Source organism: Haliotis cracherodii, unplaced genomic scaffold (assembly GCF_022045235.1).
Source record: "Haliotis cracherodii isolate W230 unplaced genomic scaffold, xgHalCrac1.p SCAF_2, whole genome shotgun sequence".
Classification (NCBI taxonomy): domain Eukaryota; kingdom Metazoa; phylum Mollusca; class Gastropoda; order Lepetellida; family Haliotidae; genus Haliotis; species Haliotis cracherodii.
In genome coordinates this window covers 81,575,350-81,595,023 of record NW_027266275.1, presented here as the reverse complement: position 1 = coordinate 81,595,023, position 19,674 = coordinate 81,575,350, and the positions used below count along the sequence as shown (strand labels likewise).

Here is a 19,674-nt window from a genome sequence, read left to right as displayed (position 1 = left end):
CAGTTATGGTCTATATTTCCCCAGAAGATGAGTCATATATTCAACACTTAATCCTATCACATACATGGCATAACTGCTTTTCCAATTGCTGAAACTTGGGGTTGAGGGAATCGAGTTTATCAGAATTCAAATCTAACTGCATGATACCTGCAATGGCTTGAAAGTCAACGCAACAAACAAGCATTGTCCTGCTGAGCAGACTGCTACCCATGACTCACAGTAATTCAATTTTTAAATACATAATTTGAAATCAAAGCATTTCAGGAGGTGTAGCAACATGTACATATCTCCACCGTCACAAACTCTGCACACTGCTTGGTGGGAGGAGCTGTATAATTTTTCACAGTCAGCAAATCCTGGTTGTGTAATCTGCATGAGTAGGTCTCTTCTTGATCAGAAAGACTTCTAAAGCACATTAACCTTTCACTATCTTTTGTCGTAAAATGTGTCAAGGTTCCTGGAGTATTATGTAATAAAAGATTTTGCTGATGTGTACACAAAATTTCAGAGCATATTTTTCAGGAGACACACATTCTGAAGCAATACACAGGTCCTGTCTGTTTGTAATGCTTCGAGTCTGTGGTTACAAATAATTAACTGTGCCGACACCAAGATTTCAGCCAACAGGCTCCTCGTTAAACAGTAAGCAGAGCTTGACGGGCTGTGTCCATCATAACCAACACTGATATCAATCACGTCCATCATCAATGTCACCAATACCAGTATCAATATAACATCCGTATCAATCACGCCATTACCAATCTCAGCAGTAAGTTACCTACACCATTCATGGTCACCATCTAGTTCACAGTAATCAGTATCGCCTCCATTACCTTGTGTGTAATCCTGCAACCCCCATACTAGTGGTACTCCTCCACCTATACCAACAGTCTTCTCACGAGTGCTTATAACTAGCTGGATTTCCTAAATTCAAGGTTACGAGCATGCAGTTACGTTCCCCTGACCTCTGACCCAGGACAGGTTGACAAATCGCCTAAGCCTGCTCAACGTTAGTTATCAGGTTGGTCTGAGTCTGACATCAAGTGTGCAGTTGTTGTACTGGTTGATCTCATTACTGAAGGCAATCTAGACCAGTCCATTATCAGCTCAGGGGAGGAAGTGCTCTTGCATAACAGGTGAGAGACAAATTAATATCTATCACTTATATATGGCATATTGTATCTGTGCACAAATATTTTTGTTGCAAATTCATTTTTCTGATGTTTTTGTTACTGTTAGTACAGCACAAAAGTAGGAACTTCCTGTCAGCCTGAAGAAAGGATTAACCTTAGCTGGTAAACTTATGCATCGACACTTAGCAACAAGCCTTGCGTTTAGAAGAATTTCAATCTTTTTTTTCCCCCTTGTCAAAAATGTGTTTAGTTTGCTCGTAATTCTACTGTAAAAGCAAATTTGTCTTCAGCTGTATTTTGTTTATTATTCAAAATATACATTTCATCGTAACATTTAAATAAATTTAAGCCCTTAAGCTCTTACAATTAATATCTAACTCACAAAGAACACATACTTGTCTCCATTCTACGTTCAGCAACTATTTATTAACGCTAATGTCCTACCACATAGTAATAACGTGACAAGCTGTTTCTCAGACTGTCTGAATGACAGAATGACATAATACAGACGATAATCGATTTCGGAAATTACTGCGCACTTCCTCCAACATGGATCTTTTCTGGATTGGAGGCAGGGGGAGGACAGTATCCAGGAATCATTGCCACATTGATCCTGACCCCGGTCCCATCCATCACGGACAACATCCTCATCACAGACAACATCCCCTACAGGGACCTTGGAGCACGCCATCTTAGAGCTTCAGTCCTTTATATAAATAAACACACTTCCTCTTTGGGAACTGGTGGCCATAGCTTGGAAATTCTATACTATTCAGGTATTTGACCTTGTTACTTTGAGGAAGGGAACTAAATGTGTCCTCACTGCCTGTCAGAATTAATTACATCAGCTCTTCGTTTATTCTTTGAAATCCTTGATTCCTCTTAAAACACTGGGCAGGTTGTTTAGGGATTACACTCTCAAGGAGTCAAGTGGCTCATCAAGGCAGTTTGTCTGTTTTGTATGGTTGTATTTTAACACTGCACTCAGCAATATTCCAGCTATATGATACAGTCTGTAAATAATCAAGTCTGAGCCAGATAATCCATTGATTGACATCATGCGGCTACAATGACACGAAATCAACCAAGTCACCGAGCCTGGTCACCCACTACATTTGGTCGCCACTGACAACCATCATGGAACTGCTTCTGTGGCCTAGTGGCAGAGCGTCTGCCCGGAGAGCAAAAGGTCCAGGTTTCGATCCCGGCCGCATCATACCAAGAGACATTAAAAGATGGTACTTCTTGTTACCCTGCCTGGTACTCAGGATCAAGGGGCTAAAACAAGGACTGGTCAGCTCGGAGTCAGTATACTGTGTCTGAGTGGGGTATTCATGTGAAACTGGTTTCTCAGTGGACTAGGACTATAAAATCAGCATTAGTTCGAACTTGTACAAGCAGACATACATGCACGTCGCTATACAAGCGCAGTGTTAAACCCCATTCCACCTTACACCCAGCATAGGTTGCTGAGGGCCTTTTTACCCCGGAATCCCCACAAGGTTGTCTAGTGTTAAAAGGAGAACTACCTTGCTGAGGAACTGACCATTAAATGTTCATAGGAGGTCTGGGATTTGGTAAAAGAGGGAATATATACTTTGGTGCCTGCTTCGAGACATACCGTACATTTCTCTGAAAGGTGGAGCCCAACAATTCTATCTTCTATACACAATTTCCTTTCAGCTCATGTAGCATTTCCAGCGATGTATTGCTCACTAGTGGCTTTCCAAGACAATACACAATAGATGCCAACATACCAATAACAGAACTTAATATGCTAAACTCTTAAGCCAAACCATCATTGCTGAATAACCATAAATCTGACTCCGAATGTGATTATATCAATTCCTAAAACCCGAAAAACTCAGTAATGATGTAATGGGCAATTAAAACGCAATCTGTGCAAATCGTAATTCCTACACGAGCCACAGCTATTCATATTTCCACACGTCTCCTGTCACAGTGCTATATTTATCCAGGGCTGAGGGAAACGGGTGTTGGCAAACACACTTCCTTTCAACCTGATTCACTTCACACTGGTTAAGTATATGGCTAAAGATATTTTTTCCCTGATCCTATTAAGATCATAATGGTTCTATTCTTATACTTTCACACCTTCCCTTTGTATCGTGTCTCCAAATAATTGTATCATGGCCTCAGAATGGGTTTCTTACAGCTTGTGATGCATTTCTTCACATACATTTTTGCCACTTATAATCTGCTAACACCTTACTGTGAACCTTCATTTTCATTTACTGAAGATATCAAGTGTTTGAATAAAAGGCAGCCCATGTTTTATGGGTTTTATGTACCAGTATTTAGTTTTTCTCTTTTCAAATATAAAGGTAAACTGTAAAACATGCAGAAGTGAACACTTACAAATAGAAACAGCAACTATCTGACAGCAGTATAGATTGAAGGATCAAAATAATCATTATGACATTCAATTATTTTTTTTCAAGACCAACCCAACACCAACAGTGACCAACTACACGTCATAAAAAAAAGAAACTTTCAAATCTAAAACTTTCCTTGAAAGTGAGATCTAATTTTCCAAGTACATTATAATATGATAGTGAGTGAGTGAGTGAGTGAGTGAGTACTGCTAAATACCGCAGTATAACAGTGTTCACCTGGATGAACACTACCTAGGACTCTCCTCCGCCTACCGTCTGACCTACAGACTCAATAGTTTTAACACTATCGCTACTTTCTATGGAATGTCTGGCATTTTGATGGGGGCACTGAAATTCTGGTACTAGAACTAATGACCTTGAAAATAGCTATGAAATACAGACATTGATGGCATTCTTGATTCTCATGTCTGCCCATATTCAAAAGAGTCTGTCCAAAATGAAGATCCATATTCTGGAATATATCCATAATATTCCACCCAACTCCTAAAGCAACTTTGGTGCTAACTCCGCGTAACTGGTCTGTCTTGGCAAGATGGTACCTGTCTGGTTGGATAGCTGACACCTGTCTTACGTGGTGATTAATGGCAGTACAAAAAAGTAATTAACACTATGGTACCAAATTAACTTCCTGTACGAAAACGACCTGATTGTTTCTGGTAACTATCACTTTATTCATTAATGGAATCTGGGCTTGGCGCCAAAGTCCTGTTGGATACAGTTAGGCTGTAATGTTGGCACATTCATCAATGTTAGAGGTTTATATCATACAGGCGTGTAAGTCATCTTATAAAGTAGTGGGTGAGTGAGTGAGGGTAGTTTTACCCCACTCTTAGCACATTTTCCAGCAATATCACACAACAGGGGACATCACAAACGGGCTTCAAACTTTGAGCCCATGAAGGGAATCAAATCCATGCCGTTGCCATGACAAGCAAATGCTTTAACCACTGGGCTACCCCTCCGCCTCTAAACAAGTGGTTGATAGTATGAACAACAATTCACCCTGTACATGAGACACAATAACCAAGTCACAGTAGGATGGTCTCCATGGTGATATGCCTTAACCTCTAGCCTTCTATATCACAGACAGCCTTTATGGTAATCCACAATTTCCTTGATTGGAAAGTTCATATTTTTATCCCTTCATCTGCAACCATGCCAACCCCAAGCTGAAGCTACAGAACACTGCCTCCATATGTGTACCACCAGACTCACCCAGAGCTCACACGGCCGGGATGCTACATATTAATCCACTCCAGCCAAGTTCCATAACAAAGAGGAGAAAACTTTCCTAATTTCTCATTACAGACTTGAGATAAGAGACTGATGTAAACTATTGACGGCCATGAGTATTTTAGATCTGTTGCCAAATTTTCCTTGGAATTTGTCCAAATGTCTGTAAGACATGGGTCAGGACGTGCCAAATACACACACCGGGCTCCACCTGCAGTGTAGATATCCAACCTCACCCAGTACGTGGTCACATGATATTGGTGGTTCATCTAAACATCTTCACAATATTTCAGAGTAGATGTTTTATGTCAAAGTGTCTTTGTGTTGCATCATGGGATTCTGTTATCTTCACTCACGGAACTGGAGTGAGTTTGGTTAACACCGCTTTGAACAGTATTCCAGTTATATCACGGCGTGTCAGCTTAATATGGGAAGATACCCTGACGTGATGCAGGCGTTGACCACTTTGGTGAAACCCGCAACAAACCTAGAAATATAATCGGGTGAATCGGGATTCAAACCCACAATAATATCAGCATTAGACATTGGCAGTACTCCTATAGTCCTAGTCAAACTGCCCGGTAGTAAAGTTTCCTCAGGACAAGTAGAAATTTGCCCTTTTAAAGGGCTTTGCTATATGTTATCACTATGAGGACTAGTGGACTAAAACTGTTAGTTTCTGTCGCTGTAATCGGTTTCTGGCGTGCCCAAGGGGCGCAACTGTGTTCAGTAAGTTCCAGTGTCTTAGATGACTGGGCCACCCCTGTCTCCGGTATAACCCACAAAACCAACAGCGCTGACATATTGTCATCATCACAGATAACCGATTTGAACCAAAGATTATGGGTTTACAGACAGCCTTTATGGTATAGGTACGCCAAAGGGACACAATTGTGGACAGCAAATTACAGAGCCTTTTATGACTAGGCCACCTTTGCCTCAAGGAGTTTGAAGACCGGTTCTCTTTTTCCAAATTGTTATAACTGAGAGAAATGCTGATTCCAATGTTAACTTGATCTCAACCCGATCCCAAATTTGAAATACATGTATTCAGGTACACCATCTACTCTCCCATGCTTTTAAAAAACAACAACTAAAACATTTCCCTTGCTAATGGAAACAATACGCATTCTAATGATATACGAAACAGGTGTGGATAACATGCAGAGCCAGGGACATGTAAGACAAGGGCACAACACACTTTTACCATATGATATCTCAACAACAGGGTGAACATGAAGCCTAAATCAAACTGTGGTTTACTCTGCTTTGCTATAATGCGTGTCATGTTGATATATCCAAAATAGGACCATTTTCCCAATCCTACATCCCAATGTAACAATCTGCATCAAACTGCTGTAGACATATCCAACATACAACCCTTGTAAAAGGCTAAAATTGAATAGGAAATTGAACCAGGGCAAGTTAGCACACTACCTACCGTGCTACCTTCTACTTCCTGTTCTATTTTCCAACAATGGACAGTGATACACACAGGCTGTGGTGATACATCTTTCAATTGAAGAAGTACTTAAAGAGGTCACAGCACTTACTATTCATTCAATCAAAATCCACTGTGTCTGCTATCACAAAGCAAATGATGTGAATCTAGCAGTTAACTTATACCCGAGACAAGGTATTTCACACAAGGACTGATAATAATGTATAATAATAACTAGCAAAAGGTACAGGCTGGGGAGCATATCTCACTTTACTTCTCACATCAAGGAGGCTTTAAAAATACTCCCCATAATTTTCACATAAAGGAGGCTTTCAAAATGTTCCCTTTAATTGTCACACCAAGTAGCCTTGAACACACCCTCTTTCATTCAGGGGTCACAAAAATATCTTTAACTTTCACACAAAAGCCTTTTGAATATAACTTGTTTCCAGGAAAGCATTCACAGTCTGACGGGAGAGGTCTTTTTCATGAAATACTGGTAGATAATAACTTCAGAGTTTACCAGCATTTTACACAGATAATTTTTTCGTAGATACAAATATATATATATTTTTTAAATGATGTGGATTCCTGCCGCTACACACAATATGTATACATATACATGTATATACACACATACTCCAGGGATCTCCAACATGATATACATGTATATACAAACATAATCCAGGGATCTCCGACATGATATACATGTATATACACACATACTCCAGGGATCTCAAACATGATATACATGTATATACACATAATCCAGGGATCTCTGACATGATATTCATGTATATACACATACTCCAGGGATCTCCGACATGATATACATGTATATACACACATAATCCAGGGATCTCCGACATGATATACATGTATATACACACATACTCCAGGGATCTCCGACATGATATACATGTATATACACACATACACCAGGGATCTCTGACATGATATACACGTATATACACACATACTCCAGGGATCTCTGACATGATATACATGTATATACACACATACTCCAGGGATCTCCGACATGATATACATGTATATACACACATAATCCAGGGATCTCCAACATGATATACATGTATATACACACATAATCCAGGGATCTCCGACATGATAAACATGTTTATACACACATACTCCAGGGATCTCCGACATGATATACATGTATATACACACATACTCCAGGGATCTCCGACATGATATACATGTATAAATAATCAACACACAGGCAACACAGATTATATGAATAGCACAACAGACATGTTTTTGAGAGCAGGAGCCACAATATATACACTTTGATACATACACAATCTAGAGTAACCTCTTTATTAATACGCTATTCAGTATATGCATGAAAGTGGGGTTGATTTCATGCCCACAAGTCTAATTTCTCACCTTTGCTGTATGCAATATGTCCTTCAGCTAAGATTAATATAAGCCCCTTTTTTCAATTTCAAAAATACATCAACTAGAATATCCATATGCATAAACACAAAGGCATGCTATATAAATATGTGCATTAAAATTCTACTTATATCTGTTTAAAGGAGACATCATGTCCTGTACAAATACTTACACACAAACCAAGCAACAGTCATAATATATATGCTACAAAAACTCAAAACAAAACTTCAATTGAGAAAAATGCTCTTGAAAGTTTAAAGCTTGGAATGGAAATTTATCAAGATGCAGATCTAATGCGAATCTAATGTCGCCATAACCTACATTTCACCGAACCATATTCTCAACTGATCATAAAAAAAAATATGAATTATTGAAGTGAACTTTACAATATAAAAAAACATAAAGCTGTTAAACAAAATTGAATCTAGAGCAACTATAGAACTTCGACACATGAGAGATATGACGTATTCAAAATGTTGTGGCATAGTATACAACGGTTGTGTAAACGTCCCTGATACAGTTCACGCACAGCAATCTCAGTACACACACGACACACACAACACAACACAACACAACAGAAAGCTAGGGATCTAGAGATGGGTGTTACACCACACTATCAACTTTACCTCTTCCATTTCAGTTTGCTATTGGAGAAGGAAACAGGAGGATGGTGAGCTACATACTTTAATAAAGCAGGACTTTCAATTAACAGATTATTGTGGAAAAAAATCTTCTCAAACCATGCTTCATAAACACATCTGCATGAAGGTAAGGCAGCTCTTGGAGACAAAAAATGGGTAATTCCTGATAAAAATGGTACATTTTTTCCATTCTAATGATTAAACAGTAATATTCCCTGATCACATATCCCTTACCTCTTCAGTATTATTGATATGAGGAATATACAACTTCAATCCACATGCTAACTGATTCATATCATGGACATGTATTTATCAAACTTATTTGCCAGTAAAATATTTCAGTAATATCAAATTATGACTTACTGAACATTTTACATAAGAGCTGTATTCAAGCATGTATAACTGCGAAGAAATCTTAAGGAGCTATTTCTGTGCTTCTGCTATCAAGTCTCCAAGAGTTGTCTCCCTTGTCTGTAGTAAGTCTGATAAGGCTTCAAGATCACCAAACAATGTTATCTCGTTCCGGGTCTCATATTAGTACTCTGTAGCCTATTTGTAGTCCAACAAAGTCACACAAATGCTCTACTTACACAAAAAACAATCAATGATGTTTCTTATTGTTAAATCAAGAGTGATTTTTTTTAAATATTCCAAATAAATTTTTTTGGGGGGGGGTTCTTGTTTGTGAATATACCCTATACCAATGCTACTCAATATTGACAGGGACATTTATGTAGGTTCTAGATTTACAGAAACATCCCTATGAAATGCTGAGCGGTATATTTCCCCCCTACCAATGGTTAAATACTATAATGATACATGAAGTTCATATCAACTCATCATTATTAATGATATGAGGAAATTATATCTTATCTCATCCCAGACTTTCATCCCCCAAAACTTAGAGATATAACATACAATAGCCATTCCGAATTATTCTTGCATTAATTTATTAAAGAGGCAGAAAACAAAAGTATATCATCCTAATAACTTAAATCATGCTCTTAATGCACTTGTTTGTTTAGCGTTTGTGTTATTGATCAGCATACACTTGTTTACTTACCCAGAATAAACAGGTGCCCTGTCCACTGGAACGTTGTCTGGATCGAAACTGGTGCTGAAAGATGAGCCGCTGTATGAGCTGTATCGAGCTGCCTCCCCCTGGGGAGCTGTGCCCGTCTGGTAGCGGTTGTCAGGGCGCGTGGCGTAGGCAGGGGCGTAGGCAGAGCTCGTGATCTGTGCCTCCATATAATCCTGTTGGCAGAGAAATCGGTTAGTATATTTTCGGGTGGCCATTTTGAAACTATGAAATGGTAATTTTTTTGTTAACTTTCATATACTGAACACAAACAATTTTGCTGAAAAAAATTAGTAAGTTGATTAACAGTCGTTTTAGAATTATTTATGAGTGCACATGAGAACCATTTGAAAAAATAAAATTAAAAACAACAGATAATATGAATAAAATACAACATATGCAAAAATATGTGCACCTGAAAAAAAGGTCTACTGATACTGTTAAAACAGGACTAGGGTCTGAGAACCATGCAGCTACATGCAAACACCAGTGGAAAACAGAAACATTTCAAACATGAAACTAGTAACACGTCCGATTCAGCATCCACTGAACCTATTCAAAGTAAGTCAGTAAGTCGGTCAGTAGGAGTCCCTTGATACAGTTGTGAATGAAATCTTAACTAGCAATATCGCCAACATCGCAAACGCGGAAGATATCATAAAACCTGCCTTATCATATATTTTTTCCCAATACATTTTTTCTATCTGTTATCCAGAATGGGAAACATTTTTGTGTAAGAGTGAAATTTGATATGTGCCTCCACACTGACGTCAATGACTCACTTCTTGTGACACTCGAGCTGAGCTCTGTTTAACCACACGTTGTTACAAGCATTTTTGAAAACACAGCTAATTCAAACGATATTAAGTATCTCATCCAAAACGTGACTAAACCAAGAATATACAGCCAGGTTTTAGTTTTTACATTGTGAAATGATCCGTTATATGAACCATTTGACCAACAAGTGCATTGTGAAGAACACAAAAGTGTAAGACTGAGAAACTATTTTCATTCAAGTCTGGTCTAATTTTTGAAAATGTAGCACTGAAATTCAGGTAAATGCTGACAATAATATATTGTTATGTCAGCACTTTTAAACTTTAAACTAAATTCTAATTTTTATATATGCATGGAACTGTGCAATTACTTTTCTTAACACTGACACAAAGTTTGGACCACTGTCATTCTGCCACAGGCTGATAAAGGATGTCAGCTGGTATGATGTTGTAAATCACTATCGAGCTGGAGTGCAGGGACACTGATGTAGAAAATCTAATAAAAGTCCATTTGACAAAGATCCAGCTTCATATATCAAACCAATAAAATATTAATTCCCATTTTACAACATTTTGCTTACGGCAAAGCCAAATAGGACTAGTGCTGCCATGTTTGTTAACCTGCGACCAGAGGGAATGTCACTGTACTTTAGAAAGTGACGGAAATTTGCAAATGCACATATTTTTATTCATTTGATCAAAATGTAGCTCACTAATATAGAATTATGATGTTTTCTTATAGATGAACGTTTTATCCATGAACGGCCCATAAAAAATATTTTTAAGTTGGAAGCTATAAATCATACCATTATAAACACATTTATAGTTCCCAATCAATCCCAATCAATCCCTGAAGTCTTACACAAAGGGTCAGGATATAAATATCATTTTTATGTCTTAATATGAAGTTTCAAAAACAACTCTACTGATGATCCTACAATCCATTCACCAATATTAGTTATGTCATGGTCATATATCACTGATGTCGTCATGTACACTTTGAAAGTTTACCTCTTTGTGCGACACAGAGTCATCGGGGTATTGTTTGAAACTTTCGTTAAGACTGCTTGTACCAGAAATATCGCCTTGGTAAACGACGTCGATGTATTTAGGTGAAGCAGGGGAGAGCGCCTCCACCGAGAACGCCGAATCACGATAGATTGGCGCAGCCTCTTTTCCAAGTTTAATGGACTCACGGGCATATAAATCCTCGCTGAACATTAAATCTTGTTTCTAGTGCAGGAAAAAACAAAAATTGTTAGACACAAAAACAAACAAAAAACATGAAAAGCAGGGTCTACCACTAATAAAAACCTTCAGCTCAGGTAAGTAATTTTGCACTGAAAAAAATGGTATTAAATCTTTCACATTGAAAAAAGTTGTAATAATTCCAAAATTTAAACAAGGATATAGGTGTAAAATTAATGTTTTGTTCTTCTTTTTTCTTTTCTTTCTTTGGAAATATGGAATATAATGACTTCTGAGAGATGTATCAATCTTCTCCATGTTGAGAGTTGAAAAAGTATATTAAACTTCATCTTGATCGAAACTCACAACTTGGCATCATATACTAAACATGAAAATATTTTACGTTAAAAACCGAAATCTCTTTTCACTGAAGGTTTTTGTTAATAATCATGCAAAAAAAAAGGCACAACATGAATGTAACATTCACAATTTCATCCTAAGAGCTGTCCAAATTGCAACCTGTCAATAAAATGTGACAAGGCTCAATCTGATCATGGTCCATCGTCCCATCATGGTCCATCGTCCCATCATGGTCCGACATCCCATCATGGTCCATCATCCCATGATGAGGAAGAAGTGTAAACAAAACTAAACTAATAAATCTGAAAAAAAACAGGGTTTCATGTTTCCTTCACGGAACTAATTTTGCCATATTGGTTGCCTTCCAAACAAATTGCAATAATTCCCACTTATCTGAATTTGAACGTGGAAAGTCAAAATTCACATTCATACGTTTGAATCAAATAATTTTGAAAATATTGTCTGATGATGAAAGAGATAATTAACACATGTCACTTTCTTTCTTTCCAAAATGTCAGAAAAAAATAAACATTTACAACAAGGAATATGTTTTCTATCTACATCTACAGGGGTTTGAAGGGTTAAGTCAACATCAAAACATACCTCATGCAACAACATAGAAATTCAACCTTTCAGAAAACAATACCATTCCACCGTGTGCCCACAGTGAGTTACAACATATACTGGCACATATCAACATAACCACAAAGGTTGTCAAGCTAAGAACCCCAATATCCAGGGTCTACAAGACTACTTCTGAATGAAAGATGGCACTTTGAAAAGTCTAGGTCAAGGTGAAGGTCATTCTGAATGGCGTGGGTGCAGACACTTACTGCTGCCCATGCAAAACCCAAACTGATGGCAATGTCCTTTGGCACCATTCCATAGCTATTACCTTCTTCAAGGCCTGTTCGTCAGCCATGTATTTCAAATCGTCATCATACTCTAGTTCGCCCGTGCTATCCCCCATTGAGCGAAACTGAGGTTCGTAATTGAGGGAATCACGGCCAAGGGTGGAATCTCTACCGAGAGTGGAGTCTCGGCCAAGGGTTGAAATGGAGTAATCGCCAAAAACACTGTCCATTCGCGATTTGCTATCCTGGTGTGACGTAAACAAAAAAACACAAAAATAAGCACATCCATGCACAGGGTCACTGCCACACGTCCAGAAACAGTTCAACAGTGCCAGGGCTTGACTACGGTTTTAGATTCATTTTCATTTATTCCAGAAAGAACTTCTTACAGACAAATGCTGTTATAATATTGTTGTAATCCCAGAACAATCTACTTATAAACAAACATGTACAAAATATTGGAATCATATTTATATACTTTTTCTGCATCCTTTCAAATTAACCCTTTTTCCTGGACCTGGGCAGGGTAGTAAGAATACAACAACAAAAAAGAGTAAAATATTTATAGCATCAGATCAGAAACAAAACTTTCACACAAAAAAAATACTTCCAAATACATATGTATCTTACGATATGACAGATATTCCAGGGATGAAACAATGATCACTGCAGTTTGATGCCATGAAATCCACTTGAACAGTACGTGGCGCTGTTCCACAAAGAGATCTTAGCCCTAAGACGATCGTAATTCCAAGTCTTCGACACTGACTAACGAATGTCATATTGCTGAGACCACTTTGTACAACAGGGCCACAGAATTTACAAAACTTTTTCCAATTGTTACAGTAACAATACTGAACATTTTTGCAACAACACTGAACTGAAACAGACCATATAGCTTTATACAATTTGCCATTTAAGGGCTTAAAATGAAACTTGAATCAAAATTTGTGTTTCGTGTATTCATTAAGGTATAACATAGACACTGAATTTAACAATAGTATTTCCAGATAAATTCATAGATAAAAAAAATTATCAGTTCAGTTTATTTGGTCAATACTGATAATCAGTAAATCAATTATACATTTTTTTTTTTTTTTTTCCACCATGGAATACCTGTTTAAAAGACTGGAAGTAGATTAATATAGCTTTAAATGAAATTAGAATTGTAAAAGATACTGGTTCAAACTAAATTTAGAGGTTCGTGAACACAAGATGACAACAACACTCACAAAATAATATATGAACACCAGATTACAATGAGGTGCAAATACGTGCAGTGTATGCTTGTTAATTGATGAATGTGATACAGTACTAATCTAGCTCCATGTTGCAAAAACTTAGTGGATCAGGGAATTCATGCATTTCTGTCTATTTTCTTCTTATGATGCACAATATTTTCATTGTGAGAGTATGTTGGTTCTTGTTTTAATGAACTAATCAGCAATCCAATATGGCCGCCATTTTATGCAGAATTAGATCCAAGATGGCCACCATTTTACCTTATCCTTTGGTGAGAGGGTTTCCCCTCGGTAGTACATCATCTCAGCCTCGTAGTTGGGGGATTTTTCCAGGTAGGAGGGGTAATGCATTGTGGCCCCAATCTCGCTGATAACGCGCCCTCGGGGGTCGGTTGCGTGACGCAACTGATAATCCTAAGATCGGGAGACAAGCAACACAAACCAAATAATATCACTGCCATGCGTAAGCCATGTTACAGATCAAACAAGGGGTGTTGGGAGAATCAAAATCATGAAAAAATATAAAAAAATGAGGTAGAGATTACAAAATAATAAAGTGTATTCCATTAAATGAATTTAAGGATTGGCAAATACCTTCCCTTGATGTCAGTGACAAACTTGTCATAACAAATGTCTTATAACATGATCAAAGTATATCAATCTGCAACTTCACCAATTAGTCCAAAATCTTGTCAACCGTCAGTCTATTAATGTTAGTTTTTGACATTGATAGCCTGTCTATGAGGCATAAAGTCCACTGAAAACGAAGATTAAACAAACAGTAGACAGAACAATTTTGTCCCACACTACATTTTCAAAATTCTTTCAGCAGATCAAGGGAGTGTATTCATAAACAGCCAATTAAGCCAACATAACAATATTTCAGAGCTGGGAGAAGAGGTGCAGCAGTTCCTGGATCAAGAGGGAAAGTTACTATCATTTAAACAAGATATTTACAAATACATTGTTCTAAAGCCAAGCATGACAATCTGGCCATGCCTCATCGGAAACTGTCTGACATGCAAATATACTTTTCTAGTACACACTTGCAGAAGGGGCTCTGACTGCACAGACAATTGTGAGCCCATGTTATAGGAATTACAACTGTGGCACCAAGACTGCTTGCTGTGGTTCATGTTAACAGTTAATGTAAAATACTTTTCCGTGATTGATTGATCACTGATATTATGTAGATTGATTGATGGATGACGATTTTCAGAAGATAAACTATTCCAGGGAGACTACTCTGGCCTCATCTCCATGTGAAAAGCCATTTAGAATAAAGAGGAGTGTGTAGTGGCATGCTGATTTAATCACAAGATGTCACAACATCGATGTTGTCACGGACATTGACGGTGTCCACACAAGTTATGTTGGTGATGATCATTCATGACAAAGCCAGACACCAAACTGACCTTCTCAAATGACTGATCCAGTGGGGAAATGCTGCCACCACGCTCCAAGGACAGACTGTCCTCGCCTGTAAAAGAAAGCAGACGTCAATGTCGGCCATTTTGAAATTATGTATATCTGATGAATGTAATGAAGTGATGCACCTGAAAGATAATACCATTATTCTCAAAAGAATGAACAAACTAGAAATCTTTAATGTTATGCAAACTCAGGCTCTTATGGATTTTGATAATTCTGTTATAAATAAAATTCTTTACACTTTATATATTCATACATGTAAACATTTATTACAAGAACACATAACACAGAAACATATGACAAGAAAAATGAATGTTGATATACCAAGTACACACGTGATGATTTATATTGTTAGTAGTTGTTAGGAGTGTTGCAGCATGAAGGTATTCAGCTAGATATGCAGGCATATTACCACATCACAAAAAACAGAACCTTCACTCTAAGTCTAACAATAGCAAATTTGCCATTTCTATAGAAAGTTTACATTTTTCCTGATTTCATCACATATCATATATACTATATTATGACTCAATAATCAAATACAATGTCATTAACAATACACCATTTTACCATATTACCACAAACATAGAATTACTTAAAACTTGAACTAAGCTTCGGCTGCTTCAAGGACTAAACCTGAAAATTTGGTAGAATTTTCTTAGTTAACAAAACACGCTGATATTGTAAGTCACACACTTAAACAGTAATTTAAGTCTTGTACTAAAAACATAAAGGTATGCATGCTTTGAGTAGGGACTATGGCAACAATGCATTTCACTGGACACTTTCTGCCATTTTGGTAATTAAAGTGCACAAGATTTTCAGACGCTATTTTTAACTGTCTTGCTCCAATAACAGGGAGTTTGGGGGGCTTGCTTCACACACGTGAATGAAATACTTTCAAAAGTAAATGTAATTTTTAGGCACCAAATTTTTTACTCCTTTATTGCTTTGATATTTAATTTCAAGGTTTTATCATATTAAACCATACGAATGCAAGAGGGGTCATTACTTCTGCTTATTTTGGGTTTCATTGACCAATTTTTTAGACAGTAATGCTGTCGTGAGCAGATATATCAGTAGCATCAAACAAAATGGCAGATATGTGTTCGGTAAAATGCACATGTACCAGGAGAATTACTATAGTATCAATGACAGCTGACTAAATATCTCATATCAACAGCTAAAAATAAAAATGAATTCCTTGATGTTAGGGGTCAAGCAAATGATAATGCATAACAATATCTCAACATTCTAAGATTGTCTAAAACATATCAATGTTCTATCCATTGTGTTTCTTTTAGATCATCAATTTACAAGGATTTTATTTCCAAATAAATACATTGATATGTTTTATGTACATTAAAAAAAGGCAAAATATAATAAAAGATTAGTAAAAACATAACAAATTAAAAGTGTTATATCAGCAGGGATAGAAACAGCCTACTGGCCCAAGCCAATCGCACCACTGGTACCCTGAGGGCTGGTAGAATGATGAACATTTTGGGAGTTCCTATATGTTATCACTAGTCAAGCTTGAAGACTTCCTATGTTAATTTCTATCCCTGATCAAGGTTTCTTGACTTCAATTTCAGCAAACTAGAATATTGTCTTAAATATTTAATAATTTCTTCTGTACAAAATACTACTGAAGTATACAGGGTATTCCGAATGACAGTTATGGGCTTCATGTCTGTATTCAGACAATCTAGACCATCTATTAGCCATTCTAGAATGTTCTTTTGTTCAGTTTGTAATTTTTTAATCAAGTATATGTCAAAATACGTTTCGAAGTGAAGATGTCCTCAGATCTTTGTTTAGCGGTAGCGAGAACTAGGATCTGGTTTGTATGAGATGGAGGCACCATCTGAATAGAACAATATATTCCAGTTTCTCCAATACCATAAAAACTTGAACAGAACTCTGATGGGCAGAGAACAAAATAAATAAATAATTTAAATGGAAGAATGAATCAAGTGCAGAGCTTACCGCTGTGATATAAAGTGTTCATGGTGCAGTAGCCGGAATACTCAAGTCTAACTGTGAGACTAGCAAGTATAGTTATGCCATAACTGTCACATAGAGAATGCCATAAACCAAATGTCATTGTAATTAATGTCACGTCTCAAGAGGAATCATAAAGTTTTGAAATAGACGGCTCAACATCATAGTTGTCTTTTCAAAATTTCAAAGCAACTTTAAATAAACGTCAAAGATGTCAAGACGAAGTATCATGTTTATTAATTCAGTTAACATTAAGAACTACATATATTCATCTCTTTAGAGAACATGAAGTCCTACAAACAGAGGCAGACGATTAGTCTAAATTTGGAATGGAAAGACTGGTCACCACACCTGCATGACTATTTCTCAGCTACGGGTAATAAACAACAGAAAGTGATGAGTAGTTGTCATTATATTACAATCAAACACCCAACACAGTTAAAAAATTAATTAGAATATATCAGAATTGTGTATGTGAATTCAATTTGGTTGAGTGGAAATGGATTGGAGAAAGGATCCGCGTGGTTGGCAAAATTGTGACCCCGTTTTGTTATAATATGACAATAATATGACAAGTACTCATCTATTTCCAAACTGATCAAAATAAGCCAAATCAATACGGACAATCTAATCAAAAGATGCTGCAAAAACAAAAGGCAATGAATCTACTACATGACGGGTGGGCTGCAATCGACAAGGCGTCAGGCTGGACGGACTACACCGATGTTCTGTGTGCCCAGACTCAGCCGAAACTTACGGTTCTGCATCTTTTGCCCTTCGTAATAAGGCAAGTACACGTGTTGCTCTGACAGAGGTTTGCCGAACAGAGGGGACTGCGGCAGGAAGTCGTCGCCTGGGCAGCATGAGGGGAAAAAGAAATCACATGACATACACTTGTACATAGCAGTTTGTGACAACATTTCGGACAGCATTTGTGACAGGTGCTTGTCTTCTGCTTCACAACGCCTGAAAAAGAATCTAAAACAGAATCATTAGATTATCACTATTGTAGAGGCAAAAAGATTACTACCAAATTTTAACTGATTCCAAAACACTAACTTTGAAATATTGGCACCTATTTCAATTCTTTTCAAATGAATTGTTTCAAAAGTACCTTTATAATTTTAATTTTGATCTGCTAGCTGACACAAAATGCTTTCATGCCTTGTGCTCATCGCTCATGGTTCCCACTTCGTTACCTAATCCTATATACACACGAGACTTATGTGAGTGGCATAGACCTGCCAAAGATCAAATTACAGAGTATAATGGCTGCAGTACAAAGGGATCAATCATTGTTAGAATTCAATATATCTTACTTAGAAAGAGTACATTTCTTTTCAGGTAATACGTGGTTACAAACATTCTTGCTTGCACAGTTAATGAGTTAAAAGTGGTTATAATGATTTGGGAGTATGCATCAAATGGATTGTGATGCTTTTGTACACAGAGCATTCCAGGAATACACTTATCAGCTAAAAATTCCTTTGCTAAATTATTAATTATTGAACGTGCCACATGCATATTGATGTGTTAATTTGATTCAGAATTAATAAGTCACACTACAATCAGTTGTTTGGAAACTACAATCAGTTCGGAAACCTCAGTTTCCATTCCATGATTAGACATTGTGACAGCAGTGGCCATTACATAATATCGGATATATCTTGAGTAGGTCAAAGAGGAAAGGTCATGGGTTCATGCATGTCATGTGACCACCTTTGAACTTGTAGTCACATGTAGATGCAACAATCTGCCTAGCTCTGTGCAGAAGAGGAGACATTCCTGAAAACAAATCAAAACACAGATTCTAAATTATTCTCAATAATTTTGTTCACTTGCAACTGTTGAATCCCAAAACTGCCAAAAAGGATTTGACCCTTTTCAGAGTTTGGGTTGCAAGACTTGACAGTTGGTGGCCTGGAAACAATCCTAAAATAAAGAAATAGTTAGTTAGAACATAATTAGTTCTCATCAACGCGGTTTTGATATGCCCACAATTTCTTACTGGTTAAATGTCTCTAGCTAGGTGAAGTGGAGGCCACACGGAGGTTGGCATTAGAGATACATGTGTTAGAGTCGAATGTGGGGTTAGATGATCCAGTGAAGACTAGTGAAGACCAGTGAAGACTAGTATAGACGAGTGAGGACTAGCAATAATCTCGCAGTTTCACCTTGATTAGAAAGAAGGTAGGGTTATCTGGTTTAGTATTTTGGTGGGAAGAAACCCTTTACCCTAAGCAGGGCGGTCTGAGAAACTGGACAAGAAATATTTTGTAATTAACTTTTTATTCTAATATTACATCCCTTAAAACTAATTCTACTTCTTTTACAGTGAAATTGTCCTTGTGCATATGGACATACCTTTTAGAGGTTTGTCTTCATTTTCAAATACCAATGTACAAGAATTAATATGGTGTTTATGATGTTGCATTCTTAAAACAGTAATTATCAGATA

At 37.2% G+C, this 19,674-nt stretch overlaps 1 protein-coding gene across 50 annotated transcripts in view; it reads right to left on the bottom strand.

Annotated features, from left to right (window-relative positions):
- LOC139468586 (ankyrin-2-like) overlaps positions 1–19,674 on the bottom strand; it is a 211,406-nt gene that overhangs the window by 85,283 nt on the left and 106,449 nt on the right. For 39 of the 50 annotated variants that reach the window (XM_071250665.1, XM_071250666.1, XM_071250675.1 and 36 more), the window contains 7 exons: positions 17,974–18,069; positions 15,197–15,261; positions 14,043–14,195; positions 12,582–12,785; positions 11,150–11,371; positions 9,348–9,538; positions 8,270–8,287 (listed from right to left, as the gene is read on the bottom strand). In XM_071250665.1, the coding sequence (XP_071106766.1) occupies positions 8,270–8,287; positions 9,348–9,538; positions 11,150–11,371; positions 12,582–12,785; positions 14,043–14,195; positions 15,197–15,261; positions 17,974–18,069 (949 nt within the window). The remainder of the gene's footprint in view (positions 1–8,269; positions 8,288–9,347; positions 9,539–11,149; positions 11,372–12,581; positions 12,786–14,042; positions 14,196–15,196; positions 15,262–17,973; positions 18,070–19,674) is intronic. The other 11 variants (XM_071250662.1, XM_071250670.1, XM_071250664.1 and 8 more) reach the window with 6 other exon arrangements.